We start from the raw sequence: 17,177 nt of genomic DNA on the forward strand, positions 1-17,177 counted from the left end.
AAGTGGTCCATTTTGTTGGAGTATAATTGTTCATAGTAGTCGCCTAAGTTTTGAGTGTTATGTATAATATTTTGCTTAAGAAAGCTTAAAACTGACAATGTTTTAAAAATTAAATGTCCCTATTATTTTGTTTCATTGATTATCAGGGACTGTAAGCTGGGAAGGAGAACTGAGATCTGCTTAGAGCTCCTTCAGAAAGAAGAACACTTGGGGTAAGTGGTCTTGCGTCCCACAGAATTACACGTCTTACCACAGTGGGTGGCTTCTTAGAAATCTAACAACGGTAGAAGATTTTTTCACCGCTTCTCAGTAGTCTGGCAACTTAAAACAGGTTGTGTTCTAGAAGGTGTCTGTGTGTGTGTCTAGAACGTGGAGCCCATTTCCTGTAAAGCAGGACTTGTTCAGTAATTCCAAGTGCACAGTGACCCACGCGAGCTGGGAGGACAAGCAAGATGCTCTGGTCCTGCTGTCAGTCATGCAGAGGGTCTGTTGTCAAACTGACTTAAAGTAGCACCTTATTCCACTTTTTTCATCCCAGTCAAACCTGACACATCACGTACTTACTGAATTATCTGTCTCCCACTTCGAGGCGGTTAGCGTTGCGAGAGAGCAGGCACTTGGTTTTGTGGTCATGGCTGTATCCCCAGTGCCTGGAATAGTGCCTCTGTCACAGTCAGTAATTACTCTCTGAATAAAAACATACCACAAAGCTGTCTACAATCAAATCTTCCTGTTATTTTTTCACTGTAGGAAAATCTTTTATAAGACGTTTTTGTTAGTCTCACCAAGTGTTAAGATTCCTTTTACCTGATGTGACTGTCACTCCTGTTGCCCAGTAACGGATCACGCTCTTTCAGCCACATCTAACCTTCATGTGATGTCACTGTCCTCATACAACTTGTGTTACCAGGAGTTGTTTCCTGGAGGGGGATGTCTGGATCAAATGGTATAGACATTTTAAATCTTTTAAAATAAATTGTTAATTCCTTTCCCGATAAGTTATTCCAGTTTATGTTCCCAAGACACTTTCTTCGTATGTACTTCACCTCACCTCACCCCAGCACCGAGTATCGTCATCATTTAAATGTTTGCTAACTTCAGGGCTTTGATTGCCACTAAGACTGGGCATGTTTTTCAGTCTGTGAGTGTGAGTTGTTTCATGCATTTTGCCTGTTTTAATGGGTCTGACTTGTGTGAGCTCTTCTGATGATGACATTGGCCCTCCGCCACGTGCGGTGTGAGCGGACCGTTTCAGTGGCTGTGTTCCTTTGAAGACTGCTCTGCACTCAGACCCCTTCCCAGCCTCCGCTTCGTTGTCCTTGCCCCAGCGTCTGTCTGTGCGACTCCCAGCCCCCCGACCCCAAGGAGAGCTTCAGTCTCCCCTTTCACTCTCATCCCAATTCTGTCTCCTCCAAGTACATCACCCTTTCCTTTGGTAAAAACACCAATTTAACAGAAATAATCCTTAAAAATCACTCACTGTCTCACCATCCTGAAAACAGAAATGAAAGTTTTCATTTCTCCCCCTCCAGCTCCCAGTCTTACCTGCAGCTCTTACGTCGTGTCCATAACAAACAGCCTCCACACATCTAACTTATACTCCCACTTTCTGACTGTTCTTTCCCCTCCTCCCGGCCCTCTCCTCCAGGCCCTTCTGCAGGGGTTTCCTTTGCTCTCACAGCTGTCCCCCCTCCACCTGTCTCCCCAGCTCTCCCTCTCCTCCCAACTGGAAGCCTTTCGCTCCTTCTCCCTGGCTACCCCACAGCAGGTCAGGTTTTTAGCACCTACGATGGCTCTCTTCCTGCCAGTTGCTGCAGTTGGCATTGCCCAGGCAGTCGCGATGGCTGGGAACCCTCTCACTAGGAGGAGGCCCGGCCCCCCACAATCCTCTGGCCCTTTTCCTTCTGTGCTCCACAGATGGAGCTTCCTCCACCGTCAGTGTCCCCTGCCAGCTCAGAAGGGGAGCTTCCCTCCATCCTGGGTCAGGGTTGAAGGGCATATAAAGGGTTTCCCACTAGCACTTAGGGTTTCGGGGAAACCTCTCCTTGTGAAAATGAGAAGAGTTGGAGGGGAAGCTTTGCCCCCTCATAGTCGTCACATATTTCTCATTTTGTGTGTTTTAAACCGGACATTGGACTGTCTTCTGGTGCAGCCCCCAGGACGTGCTGCTGAGGACACAGCTGCGCCTCCCTGGTGAGCGGGCGTATGCCCTGCCCGTGGATATGGTGTGGGATGCTGCCCGGGGCACTGCCAGTTCCCTGCGGCAGCGAGTGGCCGACTCCTACTCCCTTCCCGTGGAGAACATTGAAATCGCCAAATACTTTCCGGACAAGTTTGAGTGGCTACCAGTTTCCAGCTGGGTAAGTTGTGGGGCCTCGGGAAGCTGGGCTTCCTGGCAGAGCGAACGGTTACTGCAGTTTCACAGACGGGGATTTAGTGCAAATTTGGGCTGTTTCTTTATTCAAGATGCTTGATTTTTCTGTAGAACCAGCAGGTTACCAAGAGGAAAAAGAAGAAAAAGCGAGATAACCTGCAGGGGGCACCATATTACCTGAAAGACGGAGACGTTGTGGGTGTTAAGGTACGTTGTTCAACAGCAGGTGTCCTCTTGGACACACCAGGATCAGACGGTCAGACCCTTGGGGCACAGAGAGTCCTTTGTGTATAAATTGTTCGGGGCACGGAGCACGAGGAGGGAGAGCAGACAGCTCCTCCTGCGAGGCCAGAGGGGCCTCAGCATCCAGACCCTCACTGTGGGTCTGAGCTGAGTAGAACGCTTCTGAAGCTTTTACACCGAGTGTTGGTGCTGCAGGTTTGAGCAGGAACCTGAGTTGGGTTACGGCACTTCCTTCCATTCCTAGCTTGCTGAGTTCTTTGTTGTAATCTGTGTGCGAACTCTGGAATTTTCTGCATGTGTTGCCTTAGCCCCGTACGGTTTTCCTTCCTTAATCAGTGTTACTGCAGAAACAGGTCCTTGTCGTGGGACATGCTTACACACAGTAATATTTTTTATATTAAGGGTTAATAGTGTTAATAGGTCATTTTAATTCAAATGAACTATATACTGATAAATTATAGCTGTAGTATAATCATTGACTTAGTAATTAATTTCTTTGTGGTAAGGATTCCCTTAATCACTTCTGATCAACACTGTACTAGACAAATTACCCTCCGCCCCTAAAAAGAAAAGTAAATAAAAAATTGAAAGAGAGGTCAGAAAAATTTGAAAAGGAAAACGTAAAACTGAACCTGCAAAGGAGATTCACAAGACAGGATCAACATTCATGAAATTACACGGCAACCAGGAATGCCTCCAACAAAGACCTACCTGGAGAACATGACAGAGACTTTGAGTGGCATTAAAGCTTCAGTGAGACACAGTCACATCCGGTTCTTGGAAGGGAAGCCTCTCATACAAAGGTGTCCGTCCCTCCCACACTAAGTTCAGTATCATCCTAGTGAAAACCCTTGTAGATTAGATTAAAAAGACTAAGTATGTAACATAAAGAAGAACGTGGCCAGGGTGAGGGCCCCGCCAAGTATTAGGACTGGTGATATGGCTCAGAGAACTGTGGCTTTGGGGTAGACAGAGCCCCAAACAACCCCACAGATAGGGAACCTTGCCAGGTATTCCAGTCTACACTGAAAACGGATTATTCGGTAAGTGGTTCTGGGAGAATTGGTTATCCATAATTTTGATTTTCATAAGAGGGTTGGCCCTCAAGCTTATGTCAGCCTCAGGTCCCATAACATCTGTATGCACCTCTGCTCACGCCACACACAGCTGTCAGTGTGAAGAGTGACGTGGGAAGCAGTGACTTCCAACCTTTAGAAGGAAAGATGTAAGGAAATATTTGACTTTAGGTTAAGAAGGATTTCTTAAAATAAGAAGCAAAATGCACAGCCCATAAGAAAAGCATTGATAAAATTTACTACATGAAAGGGAAAAACTTTTGTACATCAACGGAAACCATAAAAAGCCAAGCTACAAACAGGAAAAGATATACCCAACAATAAATTGAGATTGTCATCCAGAATCTGTATCATACATACTACTTCAAGTCACTTTCTGAAAGATAACCCAATAGGGGAGAAATGGGCAAAGATGAACACCCTGCAGTTCTTAGAAGAGAACATTAAATGCCCAATAAACCTGAAAAGGTGGTCAGCTTCTCAGTCCCCAGGGACTGCAAGTCAGCAGTGAGCTGCCCTCTGTGGCCAGACCCTCAGCACTGTGTCCACGGCCCGCAGGGCCCGCCAGTCTGGTGGCCTGGGAGCGGTGGGGCAGCCCTCAGGGAAGGGAATTCCCTCCTCCATCGTCGCCCCAAGCAGCTGGCTCCTGTGCACTCGGAGACCACAGAAACGCCCACTGAAGCCTGCCTGTGACGGCGTAAACTGGGAAGGACTTCAATGACCCTCAGAAGGGATAAAAACGGGTGTAGAACACAGTTAAAATGAGATCCAGGTGGCCGTCTGTCCGAGTTCTGGTGTAGAAAAAATGTCACGGGATGATCGTTGACGAAGTGTAAACATGTAAATGCCGAGTCCCATGCCCGTGCAGCCCTCGAGTGATGAGGCGGGCGGGACACCGGCCCCAGACCCAGCGGGCTTGCCTGAGTGGGGTCGGGCATCGCCAGAGTCTGTCTTTTCCTTGGAAAGTTCTGGAAAGTGAAGCACGTATGGCAGAAGGTTAACACTGCTAACAGCTAACTTTCACGGAGCTTTCTGTTACGGGCCAAGCACCGTCCAAGCACCGTTCATGTACACATTAACTCGGTTTTTCTTCATGACAGCAGGGGAAGAGGGGCCATTGTGAGGTGAGGAGTATGGGGCATTAACGGCAGGGCCACCCACCGCCCTCATGCTACCCTGGGAATGTGGTCTCTCTCCCATTACCTCCGTATTTTCTCTCATTCTATATAAGGTTTCACGATTTTTAAAAAGCACATGATGTACCAGTTACTGGACTGGTTACAGGCATTTTCTCCCCAAGAGCAGAAGCAGACAGGCCCTGCTGTCCTCGTGCAGGTCCCAGCCTGGGTGACAGAGTCTGCTCCCCCAGAGCCACTTGGGAATGTGGCCGGAAGCCCTGTCACGGGCCTGGCAAGCCTCAGAAATGCCTTTTTCTGACCTGTGTTGTCCTTCCGGTTAAGTTTCCTTGGGATTAACATTTTGATTAGTTCACGCTGAGACAGGGCTGTGGGCAGCCCAGGGGCAGCCAGTATTTACGGTAAATAAAATCAGACATAAAACTGACTGCAAGTACTGGGAGGGGGCTTGGCCCCTCAGGAGACCACATCCTCTGTAACTGAGCTAGAAGCCCCTGGGAGATTCTAAGGAGGTGAGAGGGGCGCCTTCCAGCAGCTCCAGTGGACCCGGAGGTGCGGGGGAAAGGGACTGTTCACAGGCCACATGAGAATCTCTAGTCCAGCTGGACTCAGCTGCTCTCAGGGCAGGTGAGCTCCGCCCTGGTCTCCGCCCCTGGTGGGGCCCTTGCTGGGCGCTGGGGACTGCGTCTGCTGTCACAAGCCAACCAAGCCAAGGTTGGGGCTGGGAAGCCATTTCTCCCGCGCTGCCTGCCACCCGCTCAGTCTATCAGGCACCAAAGTGTCTTCTTTCGGCGGTTAATCTAGTTTACGTAAAGGTGGATGTCTCCTCATGCTGGTTTAGGTCATTTTTATATACATTTGCAGACCTTATGCGTAAATGTTGCTAAGTAGATGCTGAACCCGTGGCTCCTTCCTTGTTTGACACAGAACCTCCTGGTGGAAGACGCCGCTGACTTCAGCACAGCCCGAGACGACACGGAGAGAGCGCGCCAGACACCGCCCGCGCTGGGGCAGAGGAAGAGGTACCGCCAGCCTTGCTGTCCCACAGGCCCCTCGGGCGGGGGGGCGTTCTCTCTCGCTTGGGGCTCTGCCAAGGGCCCAGAGCTCACTCCAAGGCTGAACACTTTGGAGAGCAGTGGACTCATGTCCGTTAGAACCTGAACCAGGCCTGGGAGCCTGGGACAGGGGTGCTGACAGCCTCACCTCAGGGACGAGGCCTCTGCTCCGCCGTCTCCCTCCCTCCCCCACTTTCTGGATCATTCCTTCACACACAGGCTCAGATCTCTGTCACCTGAAAATAGCACCCTCCCAGTCATGCCCACCAGCTGTCACCTGCTCCTTGCTCTCCACCCCTTCCCTCCGGAGGCAGCCTGGTCTCTGCTCCCTGGGCCACCTCCCCTCCCTTCTCTGCTCAACAGGCTGACCTCCCCCCAGGAGGCTCAGACCCTCTTCCAGCTCCTTCCCCACCACCTTCCAGAGTCAGGTCCACTCCCTCTTCTGTGCACAGTGGGCTCGCTCCCCTGGCCTCCAGGCACCTGCACCTCCCAGGATCTCCCGAACATCCTCTGAAACCCACTTCAGAGCCCAGTGCCTAGACCCGTCTCACCACCATGGTCTGTGCCATCATCCCACACAGGCCACACCAGGGGTGCCAGTCCTCACCTGCTCCCCACTTTGGTCTCCTGGAGTCATCCCACACCCCTTGACCTGGGTGGACCCAAGTCAGTGGCTGAGTCCTGACAGTCTCTGTCTCCTGCAGCCAGGCGGCCCTTCGTGGGCAGAGCAGCGACGTGCTCCCCGGTGCAGACACGCCTGGCCGGCCCTACAGACCAGAAGCTTCCCTGTCCATCCACGTTGGGAGTTTCAGATAGCACTGCACTGCGACATCCCCGCCAGCACCAATCAGAGCTGGTACCAGGGCAGCTGCTGTCCCAGGGCCTGGCCAGGAGCGGGCATGGGGGCTCTGCACCCTGTGGACTCTGCGTGTGGGTCCGAGGGAGCAGGCTGGTAGGTTGCTGCCTTGTGCAGACACAGACCCCACAGCCTCTGCTTTACGACAGAGGGACGTTTGGTCAGGCCGGGCGAGCGCACTTTCTCCCCGGGCTGTGCAGCACGGCCACAGAGGGTCCTACAGGCACCAGTCAGACGCTGCCCTACGCCACTTCCCCCAGCCCCGTTATGAGAAATGCCCTGGCTCTGCCCTGGCTGCAGGCTGGTGAGTGCACCTGGCCCTCTTCTCCCTGCACTGTTCAGACGTGGCACCTGCATTGAGGCTCCCACAGCTCAGCTCACGATGGGCTGGCCAGGCTGGTGCGGGACACAAAGGGCATCTGTGCTCAGAATGCCTGCGGCTGCTGATGGGAGCCTCGCTTGCGCCGAGCTGATGGTCCTGAGGCCTCGATTCAACCAGAAAAAGGAACCGCGTGCAGAGCTGCTTATGCTGCCCGGCGGGGCCGCCGTTGGTTGAAAGCTGGAATCGGCGTTTCTGACCAGAGCAGCATGTCTCTCTCCAGCTCTGTCAAAGCGGGTTTCCTGAGCGCGTTCTTCACCTTGCCTCCCATGAGGCTTTGCAGTGACTCTGGCTACTTACGGTTGCGATGTCACACGACTCTCACCAGCCCCTTGTCCCGGACACAAGCACTGATGTCAGGAGACGACAGAAGATGTGGACTGAGTATCGGCAGCACCACTCGCCAGAGGGGGGGCCTGCTGCACCAGGCGGCTTTTCCATGGAGCTTGACGCAGGGGATGAGCCCACTCCCGCCTCTGTCCCCTTCGGGCCCTCAGGACTGGCGAGCGCTGGGTGTCGCGGGAGCCCCGCCCTCGGCACAAGCTTCTCAGTTCCTTTCAGGGCAGCTGACCCATCTCCTTGCGGTGCCCTTCATGTCACTTTAAGGGGGTGAAATGTTAGTGTGTTAACTGAAAGCTTTGCTTTTGAGGAGCCAGAGGCCTGGGAGGGGACTTGCCAAGGCCGGAGGGTGGGTGTGCCCTAGGGTCCCCAGAGCGCTGCCGGGCCTCCCAGGGTCTCTGCTGGTTTCCTGCTCCCTCCCTTTTCCTTAAACTCAGGGGTGCGCTGGGGCTGCAGGGGGAGAGCTGGATGGTTTTGTTAAAGAGCAAGTAAAGCGTCTTCACGTCTTGTTTCCACTGTAAGCTGACGCTTCGTACTGGCCTTTGTTCCCAAGTGCACTGCAGGCGCTAAGCGTGGTTTCTATTAAGAAGTATGGTGTTGGGACCCTGTGGCAACAACAGCATGTTTTGACTTTAAGTTCAGACTCCTGGGAAAACTGCCGGACAGAAGTGGCCGTGGTCCGGTTCTCGTCCTTCCAAGGAAACAGCACTGGCCGTGGGCGCGCTGCAGACACAGCTCTTCACTGGGACCTTCTGCCAAGGGGTGGGCAGGAATCCCCATGACCCAGTTAAGCCTCAGACGGTTCCCTCTGGAACAGGCCTGACTGGGGTGTGGGCCCCCCATCTGGGAAGGGGCACGACAGCTCACCTCTGCTCTGTTCTCGACTGTCCCATCCAAAGCAGGGCTGTGACACGTCCATAAAATAGGTAAACGTACTGTGTCCTGGAGACTCGCTACGCTTCAGAGGTATGTGAAGCAATGAAATCGACACAAGTTGGGAGGGAGAAAGGTGTCTGCTCCCTCCAGTGCCCACCCCCTCCCTGTCCAGGCACTGACAGCAGCCACTCCCCAGGGCACCCTGTGGTGCTGCCCCCGCCCCCCAGCTTGAACCACAGGGAAGCAGGACCGCTGGCTCATGAACCTCAGCCCACAGCACAGCTGCTGCAGCTGGTCCAGGCCCTGGTGCCTTTCCCTCCGGGCTGGTTTCCACCTCCGAGTTTTTCCCCAGGTGGCGAGATGCCACCAGCTCCAGACTGACACCGTCAGACCTGCCTCACTGCAGGGACCTGGAAAAGTCCTGGGCCTGACACCCACTGGCTCAGAGTGGTTGCCCTGACCACCCTGCTGCCCGTTCCACTCAAATGACAGTGGAGGGAGAGTGGTGCAGCCCACAGAGACCCCACACAGCAACAAGAAAGGTGACAGCACCCAACGTGACATCAGCAGCTAGTCCACCTACCAGCTGAGCACCCATGTCCCTCTCCAAAGGCCGGTGACCTAGAGTTCCACCAGCTCCTGCTCCCACCAGGTCTCAATGCGACACGTTCTGTTGGGCTGGGTCCAGTGGATGTGACCTCACGGTTCAACCTCTGGCTAAACAATAGGTAAACCCAGGAGGAAGCAGGACGGGGGGTGGGGGGGTGGGGGGGCCACAGTGAACCTCTCTTCCAGGAAACAGCAGTCAGAGCCCCAGCACCTAAAGGTCGCACAAGCTCCCTGCCCAGCTGCGCTGGCTGCCCTGTCCTGCTCCAGAAAGTCTCGCACGCCCGTCCACCTGTGGGTGCACCTGACATGGGCACTGGGCGGGCCTCACGCTTGGGCACTGCCTGCCTGAGGCACGTCCTGGAGGCCTGCGCAGCGACGTGCCTGGGAGCCAGCGTGGAGCCCGGCAGCGCGATCTCCTTCCAAGCTCAGGGGACTCGGGCTGAATCTGCCTCTGGGGACATCGTGGGCGAGGGGCCTTTGCCTCCCAGCAGCTGCTCACCTTCAACGCGTCTGCAGCCTGTTGCTGCTTCTGTGACCAAAACTGAGGCGGCCAGGCCCTCGCTCTGGCCGGGCGCAGACCCCACTCTAAGGCCAGCACCCCGGCTGGGCTATGCGGCCAGAGCTGCCATCGCCCGGCGTGGGTGACCTCTGCTGCCCACCTCGGCGCACCCAACCGCGCCTCCGCTGAGGCGGCCACCCCGCGCCCACCTGCCCAGGTGCGCCCCGGCCGCTCCGAAGCTTTCCCTGCACCATTCACCCCTCTCTGAAGGGGCCCCTGGCTCCCGCCTGCATAATGGGTGTGACTCGTGTCTCTGCGCTTTTGCTTTTCCCATACGACATCGCCACCCTCCATACTTCCGTTCCCAAGGCCTTCCCGCGGCCCAGGCCAGCGGCAGGAGGCAAGACAGGCACGCTCCCGTTTTAAAGGAAACCTTCTGGAAACCCCAGTTAACACTTGTATCTTTCTGACCAAAAGTCAGTCACATCAGTCAAGCTGCAGAGACTGGAGATGCAGCCACGGTGGCAGGAGCATATTTGGGCACAGTGCCCGCCCTCCCCCGATGATGCAGGAGGGAAAGAGCTGACTGGTATTTACAGGCATAAAGCAGTGGCTTCACAGGAGCCAGGAGAGCCTGAGCTGCTAACACTCAAAATTAGATTTCAGAGCACAGGACTGGCACTAGGGAAAGGTGAGGCCTTGGGCGCAAAACGTAAAGGCACCCAAAACTCAGTAAGCGAGCAGGACCATTTCTCAATACAATACTTTCGGAAATTAAAGTTAATGCACAAAAGTTTACGATGAACAAGTCCAACTTATTTTTAGAGCAGCTAAAAAATGTAACCCTGATCCAGTTTGGAAGGATTTTGGCAACCAGTGTTTTATGTCCAAGCACAGGAACCGAGGACAAGAACTTGGACGAGAGATCCAAAACAAGCTTGTTTTATTTACACACACAACGTATTTACAACCCCAACGTGGACTATGTACATAGCAACACAGCAGGCATTGGCTCCACGGCGGGCACTGTATAAATAATCATAAATATGAGGGCGAGCCCCACCCACGGACACAAAACCTTCCCTCGAAGACTCTCCAGGGACCCTTCCTCCCTCCCCCACAGACAGGACACCCCACCCCGGACACAGCAGGGGGCAGCCACAGACACCACGAGGAACGGACGCCCGCCCTTCACCGACGCACCTTCATGCAAAACTCATTTTCATTCCTTTTGCTTCTGACAAGAGTTAGAAAAATGGCTTTTACGTAAACAGTGCTGCTTTAATCACTGACGACATACTGATTTTAAACACCACGCACGACCCAAACCTGAGCCTCAGAACGCAGGGCCCTGCCCCAGACACCGGGCAGCCTGCTCTGGGGCCCCACGATCTCTACTTTGAAATGGGTGATTTCTGGGGCCAGAGTCTCTCCCCACCTTCCTCCACTTATAGCTGTTCCGATGGGAAGGGAGGCGCAGGGCACGGAAGGCCGCACACCACACGCCACTGCCGGTCTCACAGCCGAGGGCATGTGCAGAACACGGGGCTCTCACCCCCACCCCAACACTGCCACAGAGCCACCAGTGGGAGCACCCCCAAACCAGGGTCAGGTGCCTGGCCAAGCCCGGGGAGGGGACCCCACTGGGCTCACTGATCAGAGAAGCTGGAAATGGGGCTGCAAAGCGAGTGGCAGGTAAATGCTGTTCAGCTGAGTCCCGAAGGGGCCCCTACGGGTGACTCTGGATAGTGCCCTGAGGCCTCCTGCCCAGTCCCCTTACATGGTCAGCCCTCCCCTTTGGGGTGTGGACCCTCGCACCCAGGGCTGGGGTGGGGGTTACAGAACCCCCTTTCTAGGGTGGGCGAGAGCCCTGTGAGGTGTGGCCGTCTCTGGAAGGGCCATAAGGGGCCAAGTCAAAGGCAGAGATGACATGGAGAGCCCAGTGAGCTGTGGACACCTCCAGGGACCTAGGGCCTGACAACTTGAGAGGAGAAGCCACCCATAGGGTCTGAGGCTCCCAGGACGGCCCAGGCTGCCACCTGAGGCCGCTCTGCCCAGGTAGCAGCCTGTTGTCCCACAGAAGGGATGTGCTGTCTCCACAGAAACTCTGACCCAGTGCCATACAGCCTCCCTTGTCGGGGAGGCCACTGGCCACAGTGCTCAGAGGAGGCTGTGTCCTGGACAGACGGACCGTCTCCCCAGGCCCGCAGCTCGGGAGGACCTGAGACATGCGGGGTGGGGCCGTCAGCCCAAGAATGTGGCCACCTGTTCACTGGCCCAGGAGGAGCACGTTTTCCTTCCTTTTGCGTCCAATTAAAATGGACAGGACCGGAAATGCACCCATGGCGCCTCCGAACCAGGAAGGCGGGACCTTAATAAACGGGGACGTCCGAGTGGGCAGCCTCGCAGGACAGCTGTGGAGAACCACGGCAGCTGGCAGGCACAGGCTCCTGGTGAGGGACCGCTGTCTGCTCCCTAACTCCAGAGCCGACTGGGAGACGGCGCCACACAACACACGGTGAAAGGGCGCAGAGAGGAGCCGGCGGGACACTCGTGTGCGGCCCAGCCAGCGACACCCGAGGCCAGGGAGGCGGGACCTGGCCCAGGACGCCGGTCAGTGAGAGCAGAGAGGTGGTGGCCCAGTCACCCCACACGCCACTGGGCTGGAAAGGGGCGAGTCCAAAGGTAGCTATGTTGGTGTCCGAGACCGTGTCTGAGGCTTCCCGTCGCGAGCACAAGGGTGGAAGTAGCACCATGAGAAGGCCGGGCCGCGCCTGCTCCCAGCTCAGTCACAGGAGCGGAGCACACAGGCCGAGAGGGCAGAGGCTAGGCCTCGGTGGCAGGGGGGCTGCGGTTCAGCTCCTTGATGCCACACAGGATCCTCTTCATGTGGCCCACCTTGGTCACGCCGAGGTCCTGAAATGAGAGCACAGCCACCCTGACTCCAGGCAGCGAGCCAGGCCGTGGGCGCCACCAGGGGCCACCCAGCAACTCTGCACAAATGGGGGGAAATGGTGACACCAGAAGGAAGAAACGGCGTAAGAAGGGACAGCATACAGCACACCCCACGTGACCAGCCACCACTGACCCGCTGAGGGGATATCACACAAGACGCCCATGCCCAGGCCAGCAGCAAGTAGAACCAGCACCTGGAGCACCACTGCCCAGGACGCGGCCCCAGGACTGTGCTCGTGTGGGCAAAACGCTGCCTCTCCCGTCCCTCCCGAGACGAGACCAGGTGAGGCCCACCCTGTAAGCCCGTGGACACGGGCGAGTAGGACTGCGCTGGAGAAGCCTCCACGGCCCAGCAGCCATGGGGTCTAATCGACTATGTCACCAATAGAGGGACCCCTGGGTGCTGGGTTCCCTCACCACAGAGCTTTCAATGACAATGGTTAGTGCCCAGCCAGACTCAGCAGAGCAAGGCTCCCCCATGTCTACCCAGGCTCCATCTGGCTTCAGTGGGCGGAGACATCACTGCCTAGGCCACCGCACACGTCACCCTGAGTTGCGCACGTCACCCTAAGTCATGCACAAAGGACCAAGAAGGACTGTAAAGAGAATCCCGATGCTGGGACATGGCCAGGTCAGAAGGAGGGGACAGATGGAGTGGCTGGAAGCCAGATGTGGGAGTACCTTGAGGTCCCTCCGCTCCAGGTGCAGGAGCTCAGAGCCCCGGATGTCGTGCCGAGTGAAGATGTCCTTATACTCACAGAGACTGAGGTGCTCCAGCCAGGCAGCCACCTCCTCTGTCCCCCAGAGGTGAACTGTCAGAGACGGAAAAGCAGGAGAGCAGTGAGTGCCAGCGCCCAGCACCTGTAGGCAGCGGCAGGCACCCAAGATGCCCCACATGCCCCAGCAGCCAGCACCTAAGATGCCCCAGCAGCGGGCACCACAAAACCATAGCAGTCACCACCTGATGCCCCAGCAGCAAGCACCCCAAAAGACCACAGCAGCTGGCACCCAAGACACCCCAGCAACTGACGCTGCCCTGAGCTGTGCAGACAGAGGCAGGGGAGCCACCGGCTCTCGAGGGCGTAGCTGCAGCAGGAGCTGGTGTCTGTCCCTGCAGGTCGGTGTTCCCCATGTCCCCACAGGGAGCGGACGGCACCAAATCGAGGAAAATTTGGGTCGGGCTGCAGCTGAAGCCGCTTTCCATCCACCTTCTAGAGCAGCGAGTTTCGACCCTTTCACTTCATGGCACACAAACTAATTACCAAATTCTGTGGCACCAAAAAATGTTTTTTGCCCATCTGACCAAAAAAATAGGTATAACTTTGACTCACTCACACGGGACGGCTATTGTGCTGGCTATTGTCTTTTTTTTTTTTTTTCAATCTAAGGAAAAGAGGTCAGGGCCTCCAACGAAAATAGGTGCTGCGCATTTTAACAATTCTTGTGGCATGCGGTTGAAAATCGCTGCTCTAGAGGGTTCATTTCAGCTCGAGCCACAGCAGGAAGGGAGACAGGCAGAGATTTCATGTAGTCAGAGCCACTGTGATTAAAAAAACACCAATTTCTGTACAAACATGCAAAGGAGGAGAATCGAAGGGCACAGCCCCAGCCGGCACCCAAGGGCACTGGGGACCGCTGTGCTCAGGGCTGACCCTTCCCATGGAGACTTTAAGCCCCAATTTATGGACCCAAAGGAAAACCATCCTTTAGTGTCATTTTCTATTGATTTCACCACCCCAAGAGCTGGTGGCGCAGGTCCCAGAGGCGCATGGGCCTGGATCAGTGAACTGATTAAAAGGTGATCAGCAGCCCCACAGAGGAAGCAGGCCTGAGTGTGAGCTCCGTGTCTCTGTCTCGTCACCTCTGCTGTACCCCCACCTCGTACCCCCAACCCAGGACAGGCCAGTGGCTCGGCAGCCAGTCACCCAGAGTCTGTATGGGGAACGCGTCTGGGGCTGGGAATGGCAACGGTCAGCATCCAGCACTGAGGGGAAAGCGAGGCACAGTTCTGTAGCAACAGAGAGACGGCTGGCGCAGGCCGTGGGGGTGGGGAGTCTGAGGCTGGGGAGGAGCCGTGGGGCCGCAGGAGAAAGCGGGGGGCGGGCGGGGGCTGGGAGCGGGGCCAGGAGAGGAGGCAGGTACCCGGGGCTCCCAGGCTGCAGTGCGCCTCTCTGTTCCTGCTGCTCCTCTCCTTCTTGAACTTGGTCACCAGGCGGAATTTCCCGCTGCGGCCGCGCTTGGAGAGGTCCGACAGCATGTTCTGCGTGGAAAGCAGGAAACAGAATCAGACCTGGGCACCAGACCGACCACACCCGGATCAGAGGCGGCCTGGAGAAGATGCTCTGTTCCAGACTTACTTTTGTGTTTTCCCTTGATTTTTAGTCTCGTTTTTATTGATATTTTTAATGCCTTTTAAAAGTGGTTTCACAGTGACTACGGTATTTACATATTTTATTTTTCATTTTATAACGTGCACTTCCCATGTGATTAAAAAGCTTTGTAAATATTATTGAAACATCAGCATCATTACAAGAAGGTTATTAAACAGGTTCTTCAGCCAATTGCTCGTGTGCACGGGCGACTGTGACCACCTGTCACACGCAGCTTCCTGGGCTTTGCACTCTCTCCTTGGATTTGGTGCCCGAGGAAGAGTCCCAGGAGGGGAGCAAGTGAGGCCCGGGGCCACGGTCCCTACTGCTCAGCCACTGCCCCGCAGGGCACTCTCACATCGATGTCTCTCTCCCCCTTTCCACTCTCTGAAAACCAATGGAAAAAATATAGAGGATTAAAAAATAAGCCATTATATTTTTACCAATACAAAGTGATCCCCTTCGATCACTTACTGCCTCAGGTATGCAACTCTGTTTTTATGTTAATAGTTACTTTGGAATTCTTCTATGGTTTTCTTGAAAATTGTTTATTTTTAATCTTTCTGTGTCATAAATTTTTACTGGGGGTATGGGAGAAAAACGGGGCTCTGACCGATATATGGTTAGAATTCTTTTTTAACACAATCTGAGAATACTTTGCTTTTAAGAGTGGAATCGGCACCATTTTCTGCAGCTTATCTTTATGTTATTAGCTATATACTAGCTCCTGACTTTCTTTTACAATATATTTTGTTTTTGTCCTTTGTAGTGATTTGGAAAGATAACATCTCTTCAATTTTACTAGAAACTTTTACGTTTTTAAAAAACATTACGGACTATGTTTCCCTAATTACCAAGGTGGAGAACTTTTCTCTGACCTTCTTCCACCTGAGGGAGGAATTTAAGGAGCTCTCGTTCCTCTGCCCTGTCCGCCTCCCCGGCTGGGATAATTTAACCTGGAATCACAGGGCTATGGTACTATTGCATGTTGAGTACTTTATATATAGTTATTTTAGTAATTTTCTTTCCAATGGACATTTTATCTAAATAACAACTTAGGCCTCTGTGATGGGCTTGGCCTATCGTTCCATCAACACGACTTCATCCTGAAGGGGCTGGGTTTTGTTGCCCGAGGGCCTGAGTCTGTTTTCCATGCATCCGGAGAAGGGTGCGCTGGACTGACCGCTGCGAGCCCTCTGTGCCCTCACCCCACTGCTGCCAGCAGGTCTGAACAAACCAACGTCTAGTGTCCAGCAGTTACCTTGGGGAATGTGCCACCCCAGGATGAACCTCGCTCCTGGCCCACTCTGTCCGCTGTCCCTGAGAGGAGGGTCTGCCTCTGTCCGTGCACTGCCCATGGAAACCACCTTTCGGCCGGCACTCCGGGCTCTTCCTGCCTGCTCTCCACTGCAGGAGGCTGCATCCCAGGGGAGTGTGCCCGGGATCCCGTCTGCCCCAGCTCTAGAGCCTGTGGCAAGTGTGTGCATGTGTGGGGGGGAGGGTGGCTCTAAATGGGTGTAGAAATGCGAGTGTGAGTCAAACACCAACTCTGTCCCTGTCAAAAATAAACTTCCAAGCAGCTGTCCACAGTAGGGGAAACAGCGGGGCTGGGCTCGGCCTACTTTCCACCTATTTCCTGGTCAGTGCGCACTTCTGCTTCAGTGGGTGCCCCAGTCACCAAGGGTCATTCTCGACACCAACTCCCAACTCCCTCCTGCCCGTCTCTCTCCACGCCTTGAAGGCGCCTGACTAAAGACAAGAAGCCATATCAGGGGCTGCAAGACCGACACCATCTTAGCCCCGAAGCCCCACAGAGCACACTGAATGCCGGCACCAGGGGAGGGCCATGGTGCCGGGTGCTTGGGCTGAAGCCGTGGCCTGCTTACCTCTTCATCACTGGGCTCCGTGGGCTGGCACAGCCAGGGCGTGTCCGCCAGCTTCAGGAGCTGTCGGTCCATCTCGGCAAGAGCAGCCCCGAGCCGCTCCTTCTGAGGGGGGTCCAGCTGCTGCTCCCACAGGTGGGGGAAGAGATACATGCTGGTGACTAGCAGTGAGGAGCTGGGGCCACACCCAGTCCCCGGTGCCGGGCTCCAAGGAGGCAGTCCCGGAACACCAGCTAAGGAGGAAACCCAGGGCCTTCCTTCGAGGGAGTCGGGGGAGAGAATTAAACTCCTTTCACAAACAGGAGCAAACCAGGCCTGTCGGACACTCACTCACAGGGCTGACACTTCCCCTGCCTCCATGTGTCATGGGGCCTCCATCAAAAGGGACAGGACAGGCCCGCGCACCAAGCGCAGGAAACGCTGCCCCACCCCAGGACAGGGCAGCATTTTGGAGGGACAAGCAGGGGCTATAAATATTAGACCCTGGGGGCCATTCTCCAGCTGTGTGGCCTTCAGCAAGTCACTCGC

The 17,177-nt window shown here is 55.1% G+C and overlaps 2 protein-coding genes across 10 annotated transcripts in view; one reads left to right on the forward strand and one right to left on the reverse strand.

Moving 5' to 3' along the window:
• Positions 1 to 8,393, forward strand: part of USP40 (ubiquitin specific peptidase 40) — a 59,643-nt gene extending 51,250 nt beyond the window's left edge. For 3 of the 8 annotated variants that reach the window (XM_087819503.1, XM_087819505.1, XM_087819506.1), the window contains 4 exons: positions 147 to 212; positions 2,153 to 2,360; positions 2,486 to 2,581; positions 5,757 to 6,651. In XM_087819503.1, the coding sequence (XP_087675629.1) occupies positions 147 to 212; positions 2,153 to 2,360; positions 2,486 to 2,581; positions 5,757 to 5,990 (604 nt within the window). In that variant the 3' untranslated portion in view covers positions 5,991 to 6,651. Of the gene's footprint in view, positions 1 to 146; positions 2,361 to 2,485; positions 2,582 to 5,756 lie in introns of those variants that run through there. The other 5 variants (XM_087819502.1, XM_087819501.1, XM_016204641.2 and 2 more) reach the window with 4 other exon arrangements.
• A 1,975-nt stretch (positions 8,394 to 10,368) lies between these two features.
• The window catches only part of DGKD (diacylglycerol kinase delta), an 82,641-nt gene continuing 75,832 nt past the window's right edge, over positions 10,369 to 17,177 (reverse strand). For both annotated transcript variants that reach the window (XM_087819508.1, XM_087819507.1), the window contains exons 27-30: positions 16,653 to 16,772; positions 14,540 to 14,657; positions 13,079 to 13,209; positions 10,369 to 12,358 (exon numbers count right to left, since the gene is read on the reverse strand). In XM_087819508.1, the coding sequence (XP_087675634.1) occupies positions 12,269 to 12,358; positions 13,079 to 13,209; positions 14,540 to 14,657; positions 16,653 to 16,772 (459 nt within the window). In that variant the 3' untranslated portion in view covers positions 10,369 to 12,268. The remainder of the gene's footprint in view (positions 12,359 to 13,078; positions 13,210 to 14,539; positions 14,658 to 16,652; positions 16,773 to 17,177) is intronic.

This window comes from Miniopterus natalensis, chromosome 8 (genome assembly GCF_054644295.1).
Source record: "Miniopterus natalensis isolate mMinNat1 chromosome 8, mMinNat1.hap1, whole genome shotgun sequence".
Taxonomy (NCBI): Eukaryota; Metazoa; Chordata; class Mammalia; order Chiroptera; family Miniopteridae; genus Miniopterus; species Miniopterus natalensis.